The sequence below is a fragment of the Plectropomus leopardus genome, chromosome 14 (genome assembly GCF_008729295.1).
Source record: "Plectropomus leopardus isolate mb chromosome 14, YSFRI_Pleo_2.0, whole genome shotgun sequence".
NCBI classification, from domain to species: domain Eukaryota; kingdom Metazoa; phylum Chordata; class Actinopteri; order Perciformes; family Serranidae; genus Plectropomus; species Plectropomus leopardus.
In genome coordinates, this window is record NC_056476.1 from 28070151 (window position 1) to 28098031 (window position 27881).

General features: G+C 39.4%; 1 protein-coding gene across 1 annotated transcript; it reads right to left on the reverse strand.

The window, feature by feature from the left end:
• Positions 1–768: 768 nt before the first annotated feature.
• sertad4 (SERTA domain containing 4) lies at positions 769–27545 on the reverse strand. Its single transcript, XM_042500826.1, has 5 exons — positions 27057–27545; positions 3231–3403; positions 2438–2556; positions 937–1501; positions 769–824 (listed from the first exon to the last, which is right to left on the reverse strand). Exons 2-5 carry the CDS (start codon positions 3382–3384, stop codon positions 769–771), a joined length of 894 nt encoding a protein of 297 aa, XP_042356760.1. The 5' UTR covers positions 3385–3403; positions 27057–27545.
• Between the last annotated feature and the right edge of the window lie 336 nt (positions 27546–27881).

A 27881-nucleotide genomic window follows, 5' to 3' on the forward strand; every position in this document is an offset into this window, starting at 1 on the left:
GCGTCACAATCAACAGGCACACATGATTATGCGTAACCCCTGTTTCATTAACACAACAGCTTGAAATCAAGTTTTAAGATGCTACATCATATCTTCCAAACACGCACACACATACACACACACACAGACGGTACACTCCCAAATCCACAACCCCTGCTTTCATAGGCTTGTTTAGGGTCCTGAAATGAGACCGTTGCACCAATACGAAGCCCCACTTGAGACCTTTTAGTTTTGTGCTGTGGGGCTTGAAAATGGTCTTGGAGACCCTTTGCTTCACCTCTGAGATTTAAGATCCCACCATATGTGACCTCAGCCTACATCATTCTTTGACTTTTTGTTTTTTTCCAGTGCCAACAGCGGCCAAGAACTATCTGTATTTTCTTTTGTTATTTGACCATAACACTAACAATAGAATTGAACTGTGTGCGAACCTGGAGTATATTTGACCATTAAAATAAAGCTGACTTGGCATTATTATAGTATAGGTAGCTAACACCTTCATCTGCTCTGAGGAGAAATTATCAACTGATGTCAGTCGTCGTTACATTTCCATTCTGACAGACTTAGAACGGAAGTCGTTTCTCAGAAAGCACAATCATTGTCTGTGAGCCCTGCGGTGCCAGAAGCTCACCTTGTGGAGCTCCCGTTCTGTAGAGTCCCACTGACAAGGTCTCACCTGACCCTCCTCTTCCTCCTCCTCCTCCTCCTCCTCTTCCTCCTCCTGCTCTCCCTCCTCCTCCTCCTCCTCCTCCTCCTCTACTCTCTCTGTCATGCAGCTGTCCTCCTCTGTCCTTGTATGTGCGTGACCCAGCAAGCTCCTAGTCCTACTTTTCAGGCTTGACTTATCTTTAACATCAAGGGAAGTCCCAGCTTCTCTTCTATCATCCTCCTCTTCTTCCTCCTCCTCCTCCTCCTCCTCTTCCCTCTCTTCTTCCTCTTCATTTTCCTCCTCCTCCTCAACATCCTCATCCTCATCATCATGTTCTTCTATGGCCACTGTCAGCCCTAACTTACTATGGCTAGCTAGCTGAAAGAAAGAGGAGGAGTGTGGTGTGGACGGGCAGGTTGAGAGTGCAGCGTCGTACATGGAGAACGGGAGGTGGAGGTAGTGTCCCGCTGCGGCCGCTGCCGCGTAGATGCAGCAGCATGTCTGCGCACAGTCAGGCCGCAAATCTCCCTGTCCTCCGCGGACCATTCGGAAGCGCTTACGGAAGGGCGGTCCGGCTTGGGGTGCTAAGCAGATGCGGGTGGGTACTGCTCCGTGGAGTGCCTGGTGAGCCGGGTTAGCGCTGGGGGCCGGGACGCAGGGGCCAGTGGTAAATGCCGGGCTGGGTGGGAAGCACCAATCAGTGCTCTGCAGCAGAATCTCAGCCCGCAGGCGCCGCAGGAGGTTGTTGACGAGAACGGAGCGTCGGAGGAAGGCCTCAGGGTCGTCAATGAAGCGCATCTTCTCCAGGGAGAGGCGCAGCACATGGGCACGCTCCTCCAACACTGGTGCAACCTGAAGGACATGACATCCCATCAGATCTGTGTAACCTTACTCAAAAATTAAAAATACAGATTTTTACTCTAACCTGTAGTGCTATAGATCAGTCTACATAGTTTTGGTATAAGTTGCAGTGTTGGAGATATTGGCTGTAGAGATCTTATTTATTTTATTTAACCAGAAAAACCTCTTGAGATTAAAAATCTCTTTTTCCAGAGTGTCCTGGCCAAAAATCTAATGCACAGAATGCATAACATAAGATAGAAAACAATACCCATTGAGATAATCATCAAAAATAAAGATTAAAATCGAGTGTATAAAATGCATAACATTAAGGAAAATACAACATTTTAAAGAGGTCCAGCTATAAATAAACCATAAAAACAAGACAATTAATGTAGGTATAAGATGCACCCTGATGTTAGCATGTACAAGATGACATACATAAGTCCTGAGACAGTGCTTTGAAACAGCCTAGAGGAACCAATGAGTGCAGCTTTAAGTCTGAGCGACGTCTGCATTATCTCCAATATAATGAAACTGAATGGAACTCGACTTGTGGTGCTTAAATTACCAAAAATTATATTTGAAAAACTCAACAGCAATGTCTTTTTTTTCTAGAAATCATGACCCGGTTCCTCTACTTCACTCTTCCTTAGATAAGCCACTGAAATTGTTGTGAGCAGTTTTATATAGAAATTAGATTCTTTCTACGAAACTATACTTGCAAACTATATTACTGTGCAGACGGAAGCGTGCATCTACGTTCATGGCGTCCTTGGCTGATCTGTAACATTAGCTTGCTCAGTGGTTCTTTCTTTCTTCTGCCTGGTAGTCTAGTATCAGCTCAGTTTGCACAAAACCTCAACCAAGGGTGATATGAAAAAAAAACTGGTACTATCAGCATCTTTTGCCAATGAAAGACCAAAAAACAGATGCATCAATACTTACAGTCTGGCAGTATGTCCTGAAGCTGAAGGGAGGCTCATCATCATCATCAACAAACTTTCTCTTGAAGTATGCAATCCTTGAAACTGAAACATGATCAGGAACTCGCCTGCAGGGAGGTTCTGCAGACAGAATGCATATTTAAAATTAAAAATGTGTGAAAAGTATTGCAAAAACAACATTAATACAGTATAAAATTCAAATGCACATCAGCATCCACAAAATTTGAAAGCATTAATAAAGAATTCAAAAAGCAGAGCACCTATTAGTCAGGGATAAATGTTGAAGTAAACACTGAGTTTCAGTCTAAATCAGTTAACTGTCACTTTGGTTGAACTTGAGTTGAACCAAAAGTCACCCAAACAGCAGCAGGCTATTCTGGAGAAACAGGCTTCTTTAGTAACTCAGTTGATACCGGAATGACTGTTCAACTAGCAAATTAATTTAATTAATCCTTAAATTGCAGCGACCATGTAATGAAAGCAAGGACACATACTGCTAATGTTAATTAGTTGATTGCTCTACATCATTAGCATCTGCTGCAGCCTAGATGCAGTAGCGCTGCATGCTTAACTAAGCGGTGCACCGAGAAAACTATAACAGCAGGGCCATGACAGAGAAGTACTGATGGATGGGTCAGAGTTTAATTGCCTGGTCTGAAGACTAAGGACCACTGGTTGTGTTGCAAAATTTTGAGTAAGCTTTATCGCGTAACTTTGTGGACCAGCATCTGATTAAACCAAGCTTACACAAATGATTCAATGGATACATGAACAGGTGTTTTTGGTGTGTGTACCTTGTGTAAATTGCTCCTCAGAGCTGCACGGTGGGGCAGGGCTCGACAGGCAGGTCTTAGTGCAACGCTCTGACTCCCAAATGGGCTGGTATGTGGAGAGTGGCGGGTCTCCCTCTGGGTCCAGGAAAGGATTCATGGACAAAACTAGGGTCATCTCTCTCTCTTATTCAGGTCTGGAAAAACAGAAAAGCAAATTAGTATGATAAACCCTTGTAAACCTGCAGCAGCATCACTCTTCTGATGATTTAAATGCCTTTCACCAGTATTTAAACCTTTCAACAAAGCAAACGGGTGTAATTACTTTCAAAAACATGGTAAAAAGGCAATGGGCAGCTTGGTAAAAACGGTTGCACAAAAACTATTTTAAAAATAAGAAAGAAGCACATCCGCTCCAAATCCATGCAAAAAACATTTTTTATTTAAATGATTTTTGCATGGATTTGAATGTGAGATGTGCTTTTTTCACTGTTAATGATTCAGCTCCAGCACCTCAGTCTAAGTCCAAAAACCAGGTGAACAGTGTTTTTCCAAAAATAACATATTTAAGATTTTTTTTGAAAAAAAGAAGGAACTTAAAACCCACCGTGGTATAAAAGGTCCAGGTCCAGGCACTCAGGATGGTTTGAAAAGTATAAAAGGCCTTTAACTCATAGGTCTTAGGAAACATTAAAAATACACCAACACATTGTGCCTTCTTTAGTGGGTGTAGGTGTACTGCATTAGTGTAGGCCTTTCATACTTTTCAAACCATCCCGAGTGCCTGGACTTGGATCTTTTATACCACAGTTTTTTGGTCATTAGTTCCTTCTTTTTTTTTAAATTATTCCCTTCCATGAGCATCGGTGGTTTGAGGGACAACAGAAGTGCTCCGGCTGTCTCTCTTTTAATATTTAAAAAATGTTACAAAATTATTCTTAAAGCACTTCTTTTTGTTTTATTTTTTATTTCATTTCTTCTTTTTTTAAATTTTCAGGTAATTTTCTTGTATTTTTTTACTCATTCCTTGCTAATTTTTGGGTCATTTCTTTTTTCATTGCCTTCTTACCACGTTTTTAAAAGAAATCAAGCCAATTTTCTCAGGTTTTAAAGGGTTGAGTAAACAACAAAGCCAGTCAAAACCCTAATAAGTTGTAATAATAAAAAAAAAATAATCCTATAATATTAGTCATCTGTGCACCAGTTTATGCACATTAACACACATTATCTGCATAAATCTAACAAGCATTGTGCATATGTTCTCCTAATGATGTGGTAAATGTTAACAAGATGTTTGTCTATGATACTGGAAAATACATCGGTGTTGCGTGGAGGAGTAACCAGCTTCTGAGCAAGCTGCATGACAAATCTGAACGACAATAACTGCGGAGCCCTGAAAAAATTGGCAGATGGCTGGCAACTCTGCGATAACGCGTAGTACTGTTACAAGCGGGACACAGATGGAGAGATGACACCCACTCACACCATGAATTCCCTATTGATTAGTTGGTAGGAGAGTTAGCGAGATGTTTGACATGTGCTTGTTCGCTGAAATGGATCCCACACATCAGATCGCACGGGGAAGCTGTGTCAACAGTGTGGTGATCTACAAAGCAAAGGTGTGCACGGTGCCAGGAGGTCCAGAACAACTTGAGAAAAGGTATTAAACAGACTCAGTGTGGTTTTGATTTGAAGTCATGTTGATTTTTGTCAGTTTACAAATCAGACAGACAATAATGTATCACCTTGTGTTTTAAATGAAAGCGATACAGATACGGGGAAACATGAGGAGGGCACATTGCTTGGCAGCGAGTAGTGTTAGCCAGCCAAGTGAGCTTTTTTTCAGTCTGAAAACAGAGCCCCACTGTGAAGACACAGAGAGCTAAAGTCTGTCTGTGATTCTTTGAGTCTGCAGAGAGAAACTCCATCTTCCTTTTGATCACGGTGAATGGCTGTCATTTGGTTCGCTGTTGAATCCTCCCCCTTCATGCAGAATGCAAAGCCAGCTGTTTGAGGCATCAGCCTCGGACCTCCTTGTCACCGCCTCTCCTCCTCAGAGCGTCTAACACCTCCCCTACCTGCCCACACGAACAGATACCATCGCCCACAACCCAGCTTGACAGACCAAACTGAGGCGACACCATCTCAGCCTCACCCCTGTTGGGTAGCTGATTAAAATGTCTGCCTCAATAAGCTCCCTGCTTTGCTTGGATGAACAGTTTTATTTCTGTGTGCTGCTTTTCTAGTGTTTGCTTTTAACTGACTAATCAGACACACCTAAAGCCACTGAAACATCACCTCAGGCGCTGCTGCTCCTGCAAAACCTATCTAGCCAGCCCCGGGGAGTAATGGATTACAGAGAACCGCATTACGTTTGATATTCTTAAGGGTTCAGCGAGCATGCTTTAATATCAACTCCAACAGCGCAGCACAATGCCTGTACCACTGCAAATGCTGCACCAATACATCTGTCAATGTTATGCTCCATCTTATAAGAACACGACCTCCTGTGAATTCCCACTTTATGGTGGTGGAGGGGTTGGCTTGCACTTGTGGGTTGTAGGGTCTCCAAAGACAAACTGCCCAAGGGACAGACAAAGAGTGGCTCAAGAATCAACAAAGTTAAACGAAATACACCCTATGGTTGTCCAAATCATGCTATGTTGCAAAAGATAAACGGTAGCACAGTTGCACGCAGGTCACTGGAGGACTGAAAATGCTTAGCGCCATTTCTTAAATCCAGTTTCAGATTGATGCAGTTGTCATTTTCGCAGCCAGTCTCGATAATGGTATTAATAACAATAACAATTTACGATCCCCATCCCTACCAAAATCCGTGGAATGACTAACATTAACAAGAATATAAAAAAGGAATAAAAACATCTGTGTCGGTATCGGCTAAAATGTATCGGCCCAAATTTCAGGATTGGTGCATCCAAAGTATTAACCTATAACGGGTGAAAAGAAGCAGCTGGTGACTCAGAGGAGACACAAGATTGTCTACATTTGCCTCAGGCTAACAGAGTGTGTCAACAGAGAGAGGGACTGTGGCACGAAATTCTAAATTTGAGGGGGAATGACTCTATTGTTTACTTCCAAAATTCACCAACATATTCTGATTCAAATGCACATGAGAGAAGTGGAGGAAGAATCTAGCTGACAGACATTAGCTTTTCTTCTGTCTGACCGTTGGAGCCCGACACTCAGCTGTTCCAGTTTTGGTTCTAATCCGTCGTGTTGCATTATGTATTCTCCACATTTTCAAACGTGTTGTCAGAGTCAGAGCATACTTGTGTGAGCTAGACTTCGCTGCCGAGGCCTCCCCCACCAAGGACCACCAACTAGGGCCAATTATGTCACTGTTATTGAGCGCTAGTGCCATGGTTAATTAGCAGCTTTAGCCCTTCTCATTTCCCCCCTGAGCTGCTTTTTTACCCTCAGCTATTTTCCTCTCCATCACCTCCCCTCGCTGCTGCTGTTGCTACGTTTGCTCGGGCACAAAGAAACAAGCATGCCATCACTCCCCCTGCCCTCTTTAGGGACCTCCATCTCAACATCCCTCCCTCCCTCCTTCACTGACTCTTTCATCCGCCGGTCTCCCTCTCTCTTTCTCGCTGACATCCTTTCAACAGCGGTCACAGTCGACAGCTCTCTGAACCAGGGGGGTGAAGAAAAAAAAAACAAACAAAAAAAACAAAACAATGAGAATACAGACGGAGCAGCTTGCCTACATGTACAGCAATACTTCTTGTTCTTCAAAGACGAGGAGAAGGAGGAGGAGGAGGAGGGGAGACGGAGTGAATAAGTGTGTGTGCGTCTGTGAGAAGGAGAAACGGAGGGTTGAGAAATAAAAACAAGGAGCGAGGAGAGGAAAAATCTCCTGGGGGGGATATCATACCCCCTCTTTCTCCCTTTCTCTGTTTCTGTCTGCATCTCGCAGGAATGTGAGAGTGATTGAGTGTAGGCTGCGTGTGTGATTGTGTTTAACAGAGTGTGCATTTCAGGGGGAAAAAAAAGAACCTGTGCACATGTAAGTGTGTGTGCGAGACACTGCTTCACCTCCGTTCGCTCTCCTCTCATCCTCCCTCTCTCACAGCTTCCCTGCCTCTGTCTGACTCTCTATCTCGCCTTCTTTTTCATTACACCCTTTGATGATGAGAAGTTAATTGCAGTGCCAGGGCACAAGACAAAACAGTGGGAGGGAGACACAGAGTGATGGAGAATAAGAAGAGGTGGAGATGGAGGGATGGATGGATGGATAGATGGAGTGAGTCAAGGAAGGAAAGATAAGTGCCTTAGGAGCCTTGTCATGAGTGGAGACAGATCGCCCGCGGGGATGATTTCTGCCGCTGTGATTGACTCACTCCCTCCAGCGCCGAGATAGACACGCGCACACACTCTCAGACACACACGGCTTGTAGTGTCCTGAAATATTTTGGTAGGAAAGTCAACTGAGGCTACAGCAGTCAACTGAGGTGCTCCAGCTCCACATTACTCCTGTCAGAATCTGGATTCTCACGCTGTACACTTGGTGTTCAAAGATCTTCCTCAAACAAGGCTATTTTTGACATTCACGGTCTAATGTTAAAGGTCTAGTGTGTAGAATTTAGGGAATATATTGGCACAAATGGAATATAATACAGTAAGTATGATTTCTTTAGTGTATAGTCTTCTGAAAATAGCAATTGTTGTGTTTGCGTTACCTGAGGAGCTGTTTATATTTACATAAGGAGCGGGTCCTCCTCTACAGACATCGCCATGTGGCAGCGCCATCTTTCTACAGTAGCCCAGAACAGACAAACCAAACACTGACTCTAGGTAGGGTCATACATGTTTTCCTGTGAGTCACCATAGTTAGAAACCCATCTGCAACGAGCAGCAGCAGAATTACACTGCTTTGTGACGTGAAAATGCTTCATTCAGTATTTAGCAGTTTAAATTAGGGGTCGACCGATACCGGTTTTTCAGGGTCGATACCGATTATTAGTATTTAATGAGACAGATAAACTGCATTTGGAACAGATACATTTACAATAAAAATGAAAATCTTTCTGTCAAAATTTTGAATTTGTAATATAACAAACTCAAATGCAAAACTGTTCAAATGCCTTCAGCAAATGTTTTATCTAAACTGAAAAATTTAACATCATATACAGCAAGTTCCCATTGACTTTTTTATAAAGTCAAGTGAAAATTAAAATAGAAATGAATAAATAAAAATAGCTCCCATGCTGACACTTTCTTTGCACTTTTGCATCATTAAAATAAAATGCAGATACAGATAATCGGCAAAATGCCAAATATTGGCCTCAATAACCGTGCAGGCTGATAATCTGTCGACCTCTAGTTAAAATCACCTGGTCCGTTTGTTTTGAGGTGGAAGATACCTCTGCGGATAATTTGGCCACAAACTAAAGTGAGCACACATGAAGTTACCAGAGAAAAAGGGTGAGCACATACTAACGTGTTGGGAGAGCTGCCCGTATCCAACATGCCAAACAGCATAGGAGAAACACTTTGTGGCATGAAACGGCTTCATTTAGCATTAAGTCACCTGCTCTGTTTGTTTTGGTGATGAAGAGATCTCTGAGGATAATTCAACTCACATAAAAAACAGAGAAGGAATTCTAACCAGGAGAAGCTTCAGCTGGTTGCAATCTGCGATTCACCACTCGACCCCACTAAATCCCCCAAAATCTTTCACAGTGGACCTTTAACTGGTGTCTTTCACAACTCTGAAGATTGTCCATTTTCTATCAAATTTGGGTGTTGATAAAGTACAGGTGCTGACATCTGCATATAAACAAAAGAAAATTTTGGCCTTGATTCTACAAGAAAAACATCACCTACACACACAAACACAGTACACAGTAGAGGAGGGACGATGAATGCAAACTTAAATGGATCTTGAGGAACTCCATTTTAGTTTTCCTCAGCTAAATTAACAGTGGAAACAGCCTAAATCCTGAATTCCCACACATTATGAAAATCATTGTGTCAGCTTATGCACGTTAGCTTTAGTCTCAGTCTGTTAGCATGTTGTCAAGTGCATGCTTAAAATTCCTTTTCAGGGTCTAAAATTTATTTTATATATTCGCTCCCTGTCACTGTGGCAGGCAAATATTATTTTAACTGCCTTTTTAGAATTTTATCTGCCACTTTTGAAATCTATGTGCTAAATGATGGAATAACATTTAGATCAGGGGTCGACAACCTTGGGCATAAAGCTTAACTAATGACACAATAGCAAGAGTTTTTTTCTAAATGAAATTCAGGGTTTCCCACACATTTATTTATTTGTGGCGTCTTGCCTCGATAACATCTGCACCAACGTATTGATTTTCTATTTTTGACCCTGAAGCATTCATTAGGAGCATTGTTGGAATATGTAAAGCCTTCAGTTTGGTTATTTAATGTACATGTACTCATCTGTGATATGACTGTAGGGGAGGAGCTATGCTGCTTAAAACCAATACCTCAAACAACAGAAGTTGAGGACACAGCCAAAGTTTTATAGAGCATTTTTAGGAGTGAGGGATTGAAACTATATTGATATGTCACACCAATTAACAAGACTATTTAAAAATGGCACTTCATGTCAAAAAAGGTTGCTTACCCCTGATTAAATTATTTAGACACCATTTATTGTAAAAAATGTTTGTCCTTCAATGTTCAATGTATTTATACAAACGCATTACATGCATGCTGAAATCCAGTGTCCATAAAGCTTATGGGAACACTGTTTCATGGGGTTTCACAAGCATGCATGCACTGGTCTGTGTACAACAACACAATATCAATACATTTCCATTCATACATAGAATTCTCTCTCTGTCTCGACCACACACTGAACTGAACTTTTCCCTGACACGAAACTGACACATGACGTAACCAGTGAAGATTATACAGCAACAAATAAAATGATAATAAATGTCAACGGGTGAGTAAAATTCTGCTGTAAAGTTTGGCATTTTTACATGGCTCTATGAAGTGCCCCGGGGATGATGTTTTTCTGTTAGCATTAGCCTTTTGATTATTGCAGAAAATAAGCTCTGTGGTAAACAAATGTTTCTGGTGCTAACATGTTTGATCCAGCCAGATAAACTAAATCCCTGCTGTCGCTCTTGCAAAAAATGTTTGGGAAGCCTGAATGCATTTGCCAAAAGTAAAAAGCTACTGTTTTGCTATAAACAAACTACTCCATGGTCACATGACTTAACATAGTCACAAGAATGTACCGCCGTGTTCAGCGCAGCATGGCATGCTGACATTCTGCAGTACCATGTAGCCACCGCCTTTTTTAAGAAACTTTAAGAAGCTTCAAAGTTCATGAGTGTGGTATTTTGTCTTAATGTTAGTCATGTTTACCTTGTTAATTGCTGGCCAACGTTCCTGTCTGTCCGAGGCTGTAATGGGCTGAGTTTACAGTAATGATATTGGTAACAAATCAAACTAGAGGACCAGTGGCACCAACCATGTCATGCCAGCTGCTCAGGAAGCCAGCTCAATAATGCTCCAAAGTTGGGCTGAATTTTGGCAATGGAAAAATGGCATGGCCATTTCACTGAGATCCCTTGACCTCTGACCTTAAAATATCTGAATGAAAATAAGTTCTATGGGTACCCATGAGTCTCTTTGCAGATATGCCCACTTTATGCTAGTCCCATGCAGTTTTTTGCTTTTATTTGATTCCTATCAAGACAATCTGGTCAGAATTGCTTCACCTTGTCAATAAGGACTTGGTATCTGTTTTGTAATGCAAAATAATGGAATTGAAAAAGTAATTTAAAAATGCAATTAATCTGGATTAACTACTGAAATTCTGCTATTAATCACAATTTAAAAGGATTATGTCTTTGCCAGCCTTAGTGTTTACTGATGTATTTTATGCTGCAAAAAGAAGAAAAAGTTACATTTTTTTGAGCTGGTGTTAACCACAGACCTTCTCTAACCAAAAACCCATTTAAACCTATTTAGTTCCATACGAGGGAACCGGAGGTGCTGAAATTTTTAGAACTCATTCTGGGGTAATCTATGGGGACTGATTTGCTCACACAAGTGGCCTGACATGAACTGCAGTTTTTGGCATCTTCACGTTGGTTTAATATTTTCAGCCTCCAAAGTTTCATGTTGGCCAACATTAACACTGGTACCAAAATATCTGCAATGAGCTAATATCAGCCGATATTAAGTGCAACACTACAATAAATCTGTCAGTAGACTTCGTCTTGTGCTCTCCAGTTCAACTTTAGCAAGTTTTCAGGTTTTCCAGAGAAGACATTTTGAAATTTTATGCACAAACATCCAACTGCTGCATGTTGTATCCTCAGAACCAACTACTTGTTTTCACATTTTGTAGCCCAGATTGCTTCAAAATATCCACAGCAGGTTGTTGTTGTTGTTGTTTTAATGAAAATGGTGCTTACTGTTGTTGTGGGAATTTATATTACAATATCAAGGTGGGATAAATATGACCTTAGTATGCTCTGCAAACCACCACCTGTGTTACCACCTGTGTTAAAAATCTATCTGAAAAACAAACAGCCCGTCAGGAGACGGTGACGGATATATTGGGGAGATTTTAGTTTATATGCTCATTATCTTCATTCCGTCAGTTGTGGCTTTTAAGGAGTGTTTAGAGGCTCCAATTACTTTGCTCTCTCCCTACGTTCAATAAAAAGCAAAAGCAAAGTAAAAAGTGGGAGGAAATTCGTTTGTTCAGTGATTCTGGGGAAGTATGAAACATGCCTCTAATAAACTTTGTGCTCTCTTTTTTTTTCTCTGCAGCCTCAAAAATGCTAATCGATCCAGCATGTGTTTGACAGAGTGTATGCTGTATCACTGTGTGTGTGTGCGTGCGTATGTGTGTGTGTTTGAAGTGTTTACTCCCTGTTCTTTTGGCCAGGTTTTTGCTAAGTGTTTCCGACCCTTGGGGGAAAAGATAGCAGTGAAAAGAGTTCATGTCTGTGGTTTTCACATCAAAACAGATCCCAGCCCGCCTGAGAGGGTCTTCACAGGCATGCAATGTGTCACGACTTAACTGCACAGAATCAACCGGAGAAATAGTGGAAGAGGGAATTCATGAGCGTGTTGGTAAGACTTTGTTCCGCCATATTCCATTACCACAAATGACATGAGCACACACCCAGTGCATCAGCAACACACATTAAATCAAGACTAACAAGGTGCATACCCACACTGCATTTTTGTTTGTGCAACAATTTACACACACACACACACACACACACACACACACACACGCACGCGCACACAAAAACTGCTGTTGAAGCAACATATGGCTGCACAATTATTACAAAAACCTGCATGGCTTAACTGCGATTGCCATAATGAATTACAGTTGTGTCTCTGGGCAGAGTGAGTTTATGTCTTTTCCTCTCATATGTTGCAGTAAAATTAGCAACAGCTTGGAAGAATATGTACCCGTCATCTGGTTTAACCCTTTGAAACCTGAGCAAATTGGCTTGATTTCTCTCAAAAGCATAGAAAGAAGAAATGATCCAAAAATTTGCAAGAAATTAATATGAAGTAAAATGACCTGATTAGTTCAAAAAACAAAAGTTAAAAAAAAGGAAATTAACCTAAAAAAGTGCTTAAAAAATATAAGAATTCTGCAACATAATTTTAGATATGTAATAAAGATAATTATTAGTTTTTTTCCTAGCTTTTTTAAAACTATTTTCTAAATCTTCTTATTTTCTTGCAATTTATAGAACATAAAACATAACATAAAAGTCAATGTCAAGTCAAGTCAATTTTATTTATAAAGCTCATTATCACAAAACAGAGTTTGCCTCAGAGGGCTTTACAGCATACAACATCCCTCTGCCCTGACCCTCACTTCGCCTAAGGAAAAACTCCCCAAAAAGAACCCCTGGAATGGGGAAAAAAATGGGAGAAACCTCAGGAAGAGCAGCAGAGGAAGATGAAGGATCCCTCTTCCAGGACGGACAGATGTGCAATAGATGTCGTAAATAACAAAAAGAATTAAATACTTGTAAAAGGAATCTGAAAGCAGCACGAGAAAAGTGACCTCGCTCCAGGTTTCTAAGGGTTAACTGGAAAATCGTCAATCACTGATTGCAGTTTCCCAACTTATTTTGAGACAATTATTTTCCAACTTTGCACATTCTCCCAACGTTGGGCAGCGTAACATTTCTCTGGCAGATTCTCTCTCAACATTTGTCCTGGTTAAACTGATGCACATGAATCATTATTGAAGATTAATGGAACAAATACAGTTAAATAATGATATAGTATAGAGTAGCATTAACTGTGATTATATATGATTAACTGTCAAGTTAGACCAAATAAAAAGAAAGTAATACCAGCTGAATTTTGGTATGTAACCCATTTAACAAAAGGAACCCATAACTTAGGGTTCCTTTTGTCTTAGCAGAGAAACATATGGTTTCTCTGCTCATTTTAACATCAAATGCAGTTCCCTAATCCTGTAGAAGACTATGTGCATCAACTTTGACTTCAGGGTTTCCCACACATTCATTTATTTATGGTGGCTTGCCACGATCAAAACATTTCTATTTTTGGAGCTGGACCATCATTAGGAGCACTGTTGATGTATATATACCGTTTGATTATTAGGATGCTGATGCTGCCATCGATAAGCTACCAAATAAAACACAGCTTAAACATATCCAGAATAAAACGAGATTTCTTTAAGTCTGAACATTGTTGGAAATATTTGGAATAATGTTAGTATGTAACTCGACTGGGGTTGCAGCAATATACAAATTTAAATGTAAACCGTGTTGAAATTTGACTATTATCATACTGTGTGCCTTTGCTTATCTACAGTATCTCACTTATGGTTTTAAGCTTCAATTTATAGTAATAAATAGTTTGTTTAACTAAAAACTCTCTCCTGTTTTCATTCCTTAACGTGCGATTGTAACTGATAATAATGGTTCTATAATGCCTTGATACCATGATACCGTGACACTGCAAAATTTTCATACTATTACAACTTAAACTCGATAAAATATCTAACTTTTGTCCAGTTGTTTTTAGACAATTAATTTAGTACATGCTATATGCTTAGAATTTGTTTCTGGGAGATTTTTTTTTCCTCTCACACATTCAGACTACGAACAAAATGGGTCTTGAGAGACATCTGTACAGTCAAATGTTGAAGAAAACAACAAACAAGACAATAAACATATATCATTATGAAAGTATCTTAATTAGTGTTTTGTTTACTGACAGAAGTGGTGAATTTCTGGCATTTCTGGACGGTTTTCGAAGCCATTTTCTGTTTCTCAATCTGCATGCGAGACTCCACTAATTGGATTCCCATCGTGACGAGTTCAAGAAAAGGAATTTATTAAATTATTTAACTTAACTTATTTATTAACTTATTTATTTTTTTTAAAAATAGACGTTATCAATTATTTTGAAACTTTACAATGCAACATCATAAAAATAAGGATTCATGAAATCTTAAATCGCATGATTGAGCATTTTTGAAAGATAAACTTAAAGACAATTTAATACCATATACGGCCTTATTTATGTTTAATGAATTCAATGACTTTCAAGACTTTTTAAAGATCTGAGGGGACCCTGTTGAAGGTAGAAACTGGCAGAAGTCAACTGGAATGTGTTGTATATGTATTAAACCCTGGGGAGGGCATCAACAGTAACCGTGTGCTTTTGTACAAAGTGAGACAAATCCTTTTTCTAAGTCACTCTTGACAATGTCAGCTCTTGAGAGAGTCAGCCTTTGTGCATGTCACTACTTATCCCTGTGCAGAATACAGACAGGTGTGTGTGTGTGTGTGTACAGTGACAGTTTGTGTGTGGTGGACCAAATCTAAGCAACACATCTCCACAGTGAGAGGAGCAGTGGGCGTAGCTGCCTGTGGTTGCCTTGACAGGAGCTTCAGCAGCGAGCTTCCTCGGCGCTCTGTGATCTCACTGCAGGCACTTTGAATCTCGCTGGAAGAGAGAAAACTTGAGTGCTGGCAGTGCCTTCCCTGCTCCCCTGCATTTCTTTTTTAGCTTGATGCCTGCTGCCTGTGCTCACGCAGAGACTGAGTGGTGATGTGATGTGACAGGGACAGGGCTACTGAAATGTGTCACATGTGGAGTACCTGTTGGACCTGTATAGTGCTACCTGGTCACCTGCATCACTTTGCTGACTAGCCTAAAAAATCCCTGTTTTCGCTCTTGCATTGCATCCAGCACCAGGGTCTAGGGTGGGCAGGAAAAATTGATACAGCATAGCATCGCATTATTTTGTGTGTCAACAGTGTCTCGATACAAGGACACCAAGTATTGATCAAATCATTAAAATTACAAAAAAATAAACATTTGGTAGCCTGTGAGAATAAAATCAATTGTTTTTTCAAACAATTAAGGCTGCAGGTATCGATTATTTTAATAATCAATTATTCTGTAGAATATTCTGAGATTCATTTAGTAAGCAATTTTTTATTTACTTTTTTATTATACTGGCATAAAACAAAACAAATACAAAGAAAATCTTGGTCCTCAAGACCTTGGTCAGGAAGATTTAGAAACGATGAAATCTACAATATGAAACTGGCCAACCTGATTGTAAAGACAGTGATTGACAGGAAAAATAGGCTACTTTACAGATGACGCAGATACATTTTAAGTTGAAATATAAATCCCTCCTCGGTGATTAAATATTTTTTTTGAAGTGTCTTTGCCGTTTTCTCATAAATAACCAACAGTCCCTTACGTTTCAGTAGGGAGAAACATATACAGTATCACTTGGGGAAAGTTTTCGACACAACACCAGATCCCAACCCCCAACAGCATCGGTGTCAGGTGAGACAGAGACACCGTGCGCCTGTCAACAGTTTGCTTTCAGTGCTGCACACCAACATCGAAATGGCTCGACTTAGTTAATAAAGTGTTAATAAATGCCAGGTAAAATTAGCCTTAACAGTTCTCTGTGTCCCCTGCACTGTGACTGTGACAGGCACAGCAGTAGTCTCATTATAAACAGAGGGACAGAGAGACGGGTTGAGCAATCAATACTCCGAGCGCAGCTGTACAACGAAATGAGTCAAATTTACAGTAAAGTTGAGGTGATTTGAGAAAATTGCAAGGCCACGATGAATTCACGGGGATTGCCTGAATTCGCGTAAATTGTTGCAATCATAACATCAGGAAATCCTGGAGTGACTGATGTACAGGAGGAACATAATGCCAGAGAGCATCTCTCTCTGCAAAACATGTGAGACAGGAGAGGAGGGGAAGAACGAAGGGAGATTGTCTCAATTCAAGGCATCAGTGTCTCACAAAACTATTATAAGAATTACAAAAATGGGTTACCTTATGTACTTTAATGGCCACTGATACACCTGAGCCATCTACCTGTTTGGCGAAGAAGTTGTATGTACGCGAAAGACGAAGATGGAGGGAGGGGAAAAATCTGCGCAGTCCCAATATCTGTATATTTGGAAATCAATATGTGGTGGTGAATGGGGAACCCTGCCCTCGCTTTTCTGTCTTCCTTCATTATTCTACAATCCTCACCTCGCTTCAGAAGCAAGCGCAATGTGAAACTGAAATAACCATTAGTGCAAACACAGTGCGCTGTATAGTTTTCACTGTATAGATGGATTAAACGCAGCCTGGAGGATTTTTTGTAATCAAGTTACTGGAGGAATTGTTTCAGCTGTAGATACAATTTCTGCAACTGCAATGACTGAAGTGGGGGGCTTTATCTTTAAAACTTTATCTAATTAGATAAAATGGATGTTATCCTTTTGGGACATGATTTACAGTTGGAAAAAAACTAAAAAAAAAAGCCAATACATGTGATTGCAATACTCGGCTTATCACAAAGCCTTTAAACTCACAATAATATTGCATCATGACTCGAATGTCATGATAATATCGAATTGTTGGGACTTCTGATGAATTCTAACCCCTGATGAATTCTACTTGATATGTGACAAAACATTAAGTGTGGGTGTAATTGTGATAAAATCAACAAAAAATCAAATCAAATATGGCACAAAAACCTTTGCACCTTTTCGTATGATATCCTACAATAAATGCACACACAACAGTTTGTATGAAATTAACTAAAAGTTCACTCAGAGTTCACACAACACCCGTTTCAAGTCCCGAAGAAAAATATTATGTTTCACGACCCATCTACCGCCTCAACCTGCCTCCTTATAGTTTGTGACTGCTTCCTTGTTTCCTGCAGTAAGCGCATTGGTCACATGTTCACTGCCTTCCATTAAAACTCACTTATGCACAAATTTACTGGCTCATGATTACTTCAGATTTGTATGGATTCGGGTGCATTACTTTTCGAAGGGCAATGTATGAACAGTTTAAGAACACCCTGCAGATAAAGACGCACAGCGCTGAGCTGCTGCTCATACAGGCTGTGCAGCCCGGGCTTAATAGACAAAAATTTACAGAAATAACAACGGTCAGATTTAAGAAACATAATTCAGCCTCACCAAGAGCACTTACAAGTTTTTTTCAATTGAAACAAATTGGCTTGATTGGCTTGATCTAAAAAATGGGAGAAAGGCAATTAGCAACAAAAGAAATGAACCAAGAATTATCAAAAAAAAAAACCTGTACCTAAGTACCAAAAAAACCTACCTGAAAATCAGATTAAAAAAAAGATAAGAAAAAAGTTTTTAAAAAATCAAGTAAAGGGTGATTAAATTAAAACTAAAAAATAAATCTGTAACATAATTTCAAATATGTAATTATAGTAATTATAAATATAAATTTCCCTTGCTTTTTTTCACTAGCCTTTTTTCCATGAAATTTTATCAATTTGCTCATGGCAAAAGAAAAGTAATATTGCTCCGGGTTTCAAAGGGTTAATGTGCGTTCAATCACAAGAGTGCAACTGCTAGTTCAGTATCCTCTTCAAGTTTATGAAGCACAAAACTTCAAGTCCTGGAACTTTTTTGTGGAGTATTAACAAAATAGTCCCATACTGTGTCCATTTATACTGCTCCCTAACAATCAGTTTTTACTTGAGAATTTTCACTAATTCATATATAATTCAGTGAAAGGTACAGCACTATTGAAAACATGCAGCCTTCTCTATATTCCATGTTTACACCAAACCTCACTATGTGTCTATGTATCTTTATGGCCTACAAATCAGTGACTGCATTTCCTCCTCATAAAATATTTGCAGAGCTCTTTTCCGATGTTTTAAAATCTGCATTATTTACACCAACTTTCTGTCTTCTCTTCCACTTCTTCTGCTTTAGTGATGCTTTACAGTCAAAAACTGTCCATATGCATTAATGCCCTCCAGTTGGCAGTGATGTCTATGACACCAGCCCTCCCACGCCTGCAACATGTAGAGTATGTCCTTATGCAAATATCACTGGATGTGCTGTATGTCTTTATCATGGCTCAAAAGGCTCAGTTAAGGCTAACTATGTTTTTAGATGGAAAACACACTCAAAAAATGAACTATTTTAATATACTACACGTGAAGTAGATGATTATTTTTTGATTTTCATAGCTAATGTCAATGAATTGCCGCAACACTGATTTTGACAGTGCACCTCATGGAAATAGCATGTATTTTTTCCATATGCCAAATATGGTAGAAATGACATCATCAGGTGGAAAAATAATAAAAAAAAAATATTACAAATTACAAGGCAAAAGCCCAGAATGACAACCAAAAATAATACAATGCTTTGGATGGCTGATTCAGTGGCGCACTGTTTGCACTTAACAGTATGAATGTAACTATTTAGTTTACACAATGTATTTTAGATTTATTATAGGAGCTAAGCTGGAAATTCCGAGATTTAACAAAAATACACAATGTTGCCAAAATTTATGATGAACAAAAATGAAAAATAAAAAGTGTGTAAAAAGTGCCAAACAGTCCCTAAGGGTTAATATTGACAGAATACTGCTGTATGATGAAAACTGCAGGTACAATCTAACCAAAAAGGCGGCTAATGACAGAGAGTAGATGACACAACATCTTTAGTTACCTAGAACTCAATGCCAAGATACAGCCCACTTGTTCTCAATATGGAGAAGCTACATCCCATCAATATGCCTGTTGGCGTGGGGGTGGAGAGTGTGCAAGTGCTGGCATAAGAGGGTGAAGCACACAGCAAGAGAGAACAGACAGAAAATAGATAATAGGTGTCATGACATCAAGTTCTCCCTCAGAGTAGCAACAACAAGGCACTGTTCGCCATGAATCAAAACTGAGACACTCAAATAGCAAGCAATTAGCCCCCTGCTAGTAGAGTGGACCACAGCTACGCAGAAACACTGAGAATAGCCATGCTGGGAAAATTAGTCCCAAAAGGCTAAAAAATGCTTTGTAGAGGCATTTTCACAAAAATCAATCAATGCAAAAACACACAAAAAAAATCTATGTTTTTTTTTTTTTTTTTAACTTTCACAAAAACCTTCATGCACTGACAGCCTCTTTGATATCAACAGCAGGATCAATGGAAGTCTCATTTACATATTTATGTGACATAAGCTCCTAAGAATTTGTGTAGGATCAGAAACACTAAAAAAAATTACAGTAGTAAACACATCCTCAATGTGAGAAGAGCAAGACTTAAACACCTTTATAGGATGCCAACAGAGCTACAAGTCTGGTTAAGTAAATGTGGCACTTGCCTTGTTGTGCAAGGTAGCCATGAATATGTGCAAAACATGTTACAGGCTGAAACCTGAGCAAACTGGTTTGATTTCTTTGTAAAACGTGGGGAGGAAGCAACAAGCAACATGGCCTAATAATTAGCAAAAAAAAAAAAAAAAAATTACAAGAAAATTACCTGAAAATAAGCACACAAAAAAAAAAAAAAAATTAAAAAAAACAACTAAACAAGAAAATACATAAAAAGTGCTGAAATAAAAAGATATGTGTATTTATTTTAATGTGTAATTACTGTAATTATATAGTTTTTGTGACATTCTTCACTTTTTTTTTATAATTTTCAAATAAACCTCCCCTCTTTTTTCAAACAAATTTATAGGTAATCTTGTCACATTTTACCAATTCATTACAATTTGTGGGACTTTTCTTGCCAAGTTGGTTATTGCCTCTTTTCCTACTATGTTTTAGAAAGAAATGTTAACAGCTCAGATTTCAAAGAGTTACTAATTACTAGCCTCATTATTTTTCACTTATTCTACCTCTGCTAATACATTTATTTGTTTGAGCAAAGAACATTAAGGATGTGATGTATAATACCAAAGCTTTGCGCCACAATGTGAGGTATTCATAACAAAGCCCAAATTCAAACATGCAACTAGACTGTAAGAGGACGTAGGTGGTGCTGCAATACGTTGGCTTCTTACTGCCCTGTTTGGACAGGAAATGGATGAGTCAGTCCCAAATGGGGCTAGGCCAATTATACAGTACATGATTCAAAGGAGTGATGCATACAAGTTACTTATTTAGGTTTTCTGTTGCAGATCACATAATTTAAAGTCAGTTATTTAACAGTATGAATCTACTACTAGGACATTTTAAGCTTAAGGGGATGTTAAGCTCAACAGAAATAGTGGTTTCATGGAAATCATGATAAATATCAATATGGACTGATACAGTTTTTTTCCTTTTTACATACTGCACAGGCCTATAATTAATAAAGGCATGTATCCTTTATAGAATAACAATACCAGTACCAATACTAGGACCCTTAGCGTGCAGTTGATTGTACTACAAAAAATGAATGCCAGAATTCTACTGCAATCACGTGACTGATGCACTGATGGGAGTAAAGAAGAAAGTAGTATCAAAAGTGAAAGTCCATGAAAGGAGGTTTGTTGTTTCTTTTCCAAAACTTAACCTTCGTAACTTTACTTGCTTAAACCTAAACTACCTAACTTTACACTAAGCATGGAACTTTATGTTAAGTACATATCGTGACAACACAAGAAACACAGGACTTCACCCCAGGAAACAAGTGCTCGTGTACCCTGTGAAACCAAGGCAACTTCTGAGTTATTTTAGGGTACGTCGTCACCATGTTCCCTTAAAATAAATACCTGAAAATACAAAAAGGGTAGGGTGTTGGAAAATTATCGAAAAGAAAAAAGAATAGAGAAAAATTTCCTGAAGACTATGTTTTTGATCACTATAATTTTATATCTAAAGTTATATTACAGACAAAAAAATGTCTTTTTATTTTCAGAACTTTTTTCAGGATTCTTCTGTTTTTATGTTCGTTTGTTTTATTCTACTTATTTTCAAGTCATTTTCTTGTTCTCATCTTGCTAAGTTACTCATTACGTTCTCACCATATTTTTGAATGAACTCAAACCAATTTGCTTGGATTTCAAAGGGTTAAGTATGTAAGTATACATAATACGTATATATAAGTATAATTAGGAAGTATATATCATTTTATGTTAAGTAAACCATTCGTGGGGCATCACAATTAATCAATGTTTCTGCTAATCATTGAATTATACCAGGCTGTGATAATATTCAAAAAATCTACTTTGCATGTAGTATATTGAATATAATTCATTATTTTTGTTTGTTTTCTGCATCTAAAAACATAGTGGCATCGTGACAGAAACCTGGCATTTAAAGGGTTAAAATTCTAAAAATAAATGAATATTTGATATTTATGATTTGGACTGATGTTAGTTTAAAAACATTCAATGGAGGTAGAAAATTATATTAATGTAAAATATTTTTTAAAGCTTAATTTTGAAAAGTGCATTTTGTGCACAGAGCGATTCAAGTGTGTGTAATATTAAAGCGGGTCCAAAGGGTTAATACAGAGTGATTTGTCAACACCTGACTTCTCCTTTTAATTTGGGCATCCTGGATGTGAATCAAAATTTGTAAGAATGATAGAAACAAAACAAAAATTAACAGCTAACCAAGAGGCATCCTCCCCTGCCCTTTCACTCGGATGCTGTGTTGTGTCGGTATTTTCTTTGGGTTGCATCTGAGATTGTGTTTGTGCCAGCTTGCAGCCTGTCAGGAGTCGTCAGAGCAGCTTGCAGTTGGTGGAGGGCCGTCTTGGCCGCGGTGGCGTGACTAAGCCGGGCTCAGGGCCCCGGGGTTTTCGCCCAGCGCTCTTCTTGCTGAGTGGTGACACATGTGTTGTGGCAGGGCGGCAGCACGGGGCTGCATTATGGACTATCTGGGGACAGCTTGTCGTGGCTCTGAGGGTTAACGGGCCAGGGGTCTGTGGGTGCGTCACTGCCAGAGGTGGATGCAGCACATTAGAGACAGACAAGGGCATCGTTATGTGTTTATAAAAGCGAGCCTTGTTCGTGTCATTACAGCATGATGTAAATCCATTTCACAGACATTGTTAAAGGGATGTTTTTATATGAGAGTATGAAAGTGAAGGTCATTTTCAACGCTAATGAAAGGGGTCTGAAATCCACCACAAATATGTTACCACTTATGAAAAGTAATAAACTTTTTACTTTCTGGAATGTGGGGCGTTTTGAACATTTGTACATGTTGCATTAATTCTGTCTCGTCTAAATGATGTTCTTATGCAGGCCTAAATTCATCACAGACTGAGTGAAGAAGTGAAAGGATTCTATGAGGAAACATTTCTTTGGACGGGATAAAAAAGTAGGATCTCAGGTTGTAAACGCTGTTTTTTTTTTTTTGGTGAAGGTGAAGTCATAAGCTCTCAGCTATAAATAAATGTCATGTCACACCTCTAGTTTTGCACTTGTGCAGAAACAAATTCGGCTTTCCCTGTCGAGTTGTCCACCTAAGCTGTGTGTCTTTCTGGAGCACAAAGGCGTATTCATGATGGGGAAGCGGTGCCTGAGGGGAAAAAAGAAGTCTGGGGCTACACCCTGCAACCCACACACACACACACACACACACACACACACACAGAAGCAGCTCAACTTGTCTTGGCTGAGACCTCTTATACAAAACAGAGCAGAGAAAGAGCGGGACAAAGGGAAGGAGACGTAAAGCCGTTGCCAACTGTCATCACCAATGACACGCATTAGCATTTTGTCTTTCACTGGTTAACTTTCCTTTGTGCTGAAATATAGCACTGCATGATTATTTGAAAAATAATCTCAATCTCGATTCACAACTCTATGCAATCTCATTTCTAAATGACCACGATGGACTCCGCTCCCATTTACGTATGCATTTGTCACTGCAGATGAAAACCCAGTATTTCCTGTTTTGGCTGCTTCACTGCTTCAATAGAAACTATGAAATTTAAAAAAAAAAGTGGAACTTTTATTGTAAAGAATTTCTGGGAAATTAAATTGTCCACTGATTTACAGCTGCTAAATCTCAACTAGCCACTAGGCTAAAATGCCAAATGACTAAGACTGTCAGCATGTTGGTTTTTGTGTCGAAAACGTGTCCAGTATGAGACAAAAGTTTTGTCTGGTAACTGTGCGAGTTATAATGAAGCCGATATGTGTACTTGTATTGCATGTTGTCGCTATTAAGCCACCTCACAGAATCTCCACCACTCCACTGACTAGTGTTTCAGACGAGTAACTGCAGAGCGACACAGACACACACGTATAAATCGTATAAATGCTCATTGCTCACAGCAGTGTAGGCCATGTTGGTAGCTTCAATGTGTCATAACTGTCAGCGTATGTGTTATTTATTCTAAAGCTGGAACTTTACGTTCTATTTTTTACATTCAGCAGCATTTAAGTTCATCAGTTTCATTTTCTAAACTAAGAGACGAAAACAGACTTGAGGGTTGTTTTTTTGTTACAGGAGACTTTAAAGTTTGAGTCCAGCACTTAAATATATGTTAAGTCAATCACTTTGATATGTCTTATGTTAGTCTGTTTGAAGCTCTGTCTGAACACCACACACACACTCTAAAAACATTTTTTTTGGCTCAACATCAAAAAATTAACCTAACAGTTTGCATAAATATTTTTAAGTTACAACAACTTCTACTAAAAATCACACGCAACAAGCACACTACATTGAGTTTGGGGAATTAGCTTCTCATCTATTATCAAAGGCACTTTTAGGTATAGTACTTATTTAATAACTGATAGCAAAACACAAGTTTTCAAGGAAGAATTGTCCTTTTTGTCATAGCTGTTTGGCCTGCAGGTGCCTAACACAGTCTGAACTGTCCGAGGATACGGATACAGATCATTAGTAGTTAATGAGACCGATATTTGGAACCGACATGCATTTACAATAACAATGAAAATATTTCTTTCAAGGTTTAGAATTTGGAATTTTGAATATGACAAATGTTTAATCAAAACTGAAACTTTCAACATTAAATACAGAAACCTCCCAGCAACTCTTTGTTACAGTCAAGTGAAAATTTTAGAAAATAAAAAAATTAAAAAGATCTCTTTGGTTTTTCAAAGTAAAAGTTCCTCCCATTCTTTGCACTTGTTAATTGATTAATTTTATCAGTTATCATTAAAGAAGATGCAGATACAGATAATGGGCAAAATGCCAAATATCTTCCCCAATTATCGGTCAGGCCAATAATCTGTCGACCCCTAATTTTTATCCTGCAACCATGCATTTCATTAAGCAGTGGTGATAGGTCCCCTGAATTACATTTAAGACATATTTTTGCACTTGAGCATCTAAGAGTGCAATAAATGTTTTTGGTTGAAAAAAACTAAGAATTGTGTGAGAGAATTGTGATCTCAATTCTTAGGGAGAAAAATTCACATTCTAGCAAGAGTCATGCAGCCCTTCAGTAAAATATATTATCCACTTCACCTGCTTTTTGCCTATTTTAGCAAATTACAAACCGTTACGTGTCTGTGTACGAACAACGCACTTCAAGTTCTGTTAATTTTATGCTTGGCACCACATCTGCTGAGAGGTAGCCTTTAAAAATGTATTGGATTTCCTTCAGCATGCATGTCTGCTAAGAGCTATGTTTTGAAATGCTGCTCCAGATGTGAGTCTGTGCGCCCCACTGAGAGAGATGAATGGCTAGGGGGGCTGCAGGCTACCTACAGGTTCACATCCTTAATGAGCAGAGGAGTCTGCTGAGAGCAAGATATGATTGATAGCGCCGCGACAGAACTGGAAGAGGGGGAATTGCAGCGAGGGCTTTTGATAAAGACGACGTGGTGGAGGGCTTTGGCAGGCGGCAAAGGGAAGGAATCTGGCATTGGACTCAGCCTGAGCTGGATGCCAGGAACCTGTCCGCCGTGCCGCAAAAGCCGGAGCGCTTCCTCTTGTTATGGCCTCTTTTTTTTCTGCTGTCTGTTAGTTTAATCTGAGCTGGATGTTCCTCCCTGTTGCGTGCCTCGCTTATATTCCACGTAACACACTATTCCCCTCCAAGGGAAACAAAAAGCAAAGGTGGAATTCCTGGCAAGTGACTCCGGATGTTGTTGGCAGTGAGTGGAGGTGAAGCGCATCTAACCCTGTTACTCTGCACTTGAAGCCTTTCTTTTCCCAAAACAGCAGATAAAAAAAGAAGTATATTTATCGCCCTTACTCCTTAAGATTTTCTGTGCGTCTTATAATCCTCTCTGTGGCTAACAGGGTCCACTCTGAGTGAGTCCATGCTTGTGACACTAAGCATAAGACAGCACAGACATGACATCAAGGAGAGAATTACAACAGAAGCACAGAATTCAGCTAAATCGTCTAAAACCCGCTTCCTTTCAGAAGGCAGTCATAATACAGGCAACCACCACTTCAGGATTTGCAGCCAAGAGCGGTCCCCACAAAATAATGAAGTGAGGCTGGATGGATGCCAGGAGGGTGGCTGGTTATGTCAGCCTGCATAATGTGTTAGATCAGGGTCTCTGTCATGTCATACCAGTGAGCTATTGACTACCCTGATTCTCATAAATCCTACAGTATCACGTCTAATCACCCTACCACACGTTTATCAAAAAATATGTACTCAGTTGAGTTAAAATTGCATTTACCAAAGCCATTTTGTTCAATAAACAGCATTACCTTAAGCGAATGTTTAATTTCAGGCAGCTTATGTTCTACACGTCAATGTTCACTTTGTTTAACCCCTCGAAACCTGGATCGACATCAGTTTACTTGTGCTGCGTTGTGCTGCCTTTCACAAGCCAGTTGACTGTTGAAACCGAAGTGGTTTGTTTTCTTTCGAAAAACATGAGGGAAAAAAAGGCAGTGAGCAAGAAATGTCTCCTAAACTGACAGAAAACAGTAAAAGCTGACAAGAAAATGACCTGTTTTTTTCAGTATAGGAAGATGTAAAAATCAGAGGTAAAATGTCCAGAAAACTATTTTTTCAACATATATTTTAAAAATATATATGTATTTTTTTTATTTTTAGGATTATCATCTGTCATCATTTTCTTGTTTGCTTTTCGCCTTTCTTTTTTAGCTTATTTTCAGGAAATTTCCTTTTTTTAAAATGTTTTTTTGTGTTCTAATTTCCTGCTAATTTTTGGGCTATGACTTGTCAAATTGCTCGTTGCTTTCTATCCATGTTTTTGAAAAACTATTTTCACAGCTTTTAAAGGGTTAATTGAAATTTTTAATTGCACATGACTACTCTGGAAATAATTCTGTATTAAGTCAATTTTTCAAAGTATCCTTAACTTAATAAGTTACTGTTTACCTCTCCGTGTAACCTCACGGACTGTTAAGTGAAGAAGGGCGTCAACAGCGTATGTGCACAGGCCAAAATTTAGTTTTTGTCCAAGAAAGGATGCTGTATGACCTTATTAAATATTGCATAATGGAGACAAAGACACGCAAACATTTGAAGTCACGTAAACAGCCACTGTGAGAGAGCGTTTTAACTTTGAGTGCCAAAAATGATACATACTTTTACTTTTCAAAAGCCACTGAAGCCAACGCGTCTAATCATGCGGACGCACTGAGGTAAAGGAGTGATAGCTTACCTGTCTTGACTTGTTTTGACCTCGTCCTCGGCTCCACACTTGCTTTGTGACCACGACTGAAATCCAAGGTGCGTTAGTGAAAAAATGAAAAAGTCCCACTGAATAAATACTACGGTGTCCTCCGCCGGCAGCGCGTCGTTCTAATTTTAGCCTACTAGCAGACACGCGAACCACACTGGCGGTTTAAACACCACTTATGCAATTACAAGCTAATTAGCTACTTGTCTAAATACTTATCATTAAGCGCGCGCGTTTCGCTCACTAGACCGGCGCGAAGCATGCCCACGCGCTCTCCTCGCTGGCAAACACAGACAGCTGTTGTTTTTCGCGTCCTCGGTGATGTAAAGCGGTGGTGTGGCGTTGTTTCGGCGGTGTGGTAGTCCATTCACGGCGGTTTCCTCGCTGGCAGAGAGCTCCGAGCAGCAGCGTCGCTCGACAGTTCACATGAATGTGCGGCGGAGAAAACAACAGCAGCGTCGCAGCTCCATCCTCTCAACTACTGCTGCCGAGTTCACGGACCGCTCGGAATTTTCACTATTCTCTTGGATCTCGAGTTGAAAGTGAATGGTGACTAATTTTAGGCATTTTGTATTAACCCTTTATGTGTTGCATTTGACTCAACACATCTCTATCACACGGTTTGAGCTTGTTCCAAATCCACAGTGTCTGTAAAAAGTCTGCCTTGTCAGTTCACCTCCTACAGGAAGTTTAGCAAGAAATGATCTTACTATGATTTGTTTTTCAACATTTCTGAGATGTTTTCAAAGCACTGAAATGGTAAATATGCCTGGAAATAATATTGCCATTAGTAATAGTACCAATAAT

Excerpts from the sequence above, each read along its gene's own strand:
- sertad4 (XM_042500826.1), bottom strand. The coding sequence starts at position 3,384 with ATGACCCTAGTTTTGTCCATGAATCCTTTCCTGGACCCAGAGGGAGAC. Across the intron at positions 1,502-2,437 it reads TCAGGACATACTGCCAGACT|GTTGCACCAGTGTTGGAGGA; the intron begins GTAAGTATTGAT and ends CATGTCCTTCAG. Across the intron at positions 825-936 it reads GGAGGAGGAGGAAAATGAAG|GACTAGGAGCTTGCTGGGTC; the intron begins AGGAAGAAGAGA and ends CCTGAAAAGTAG.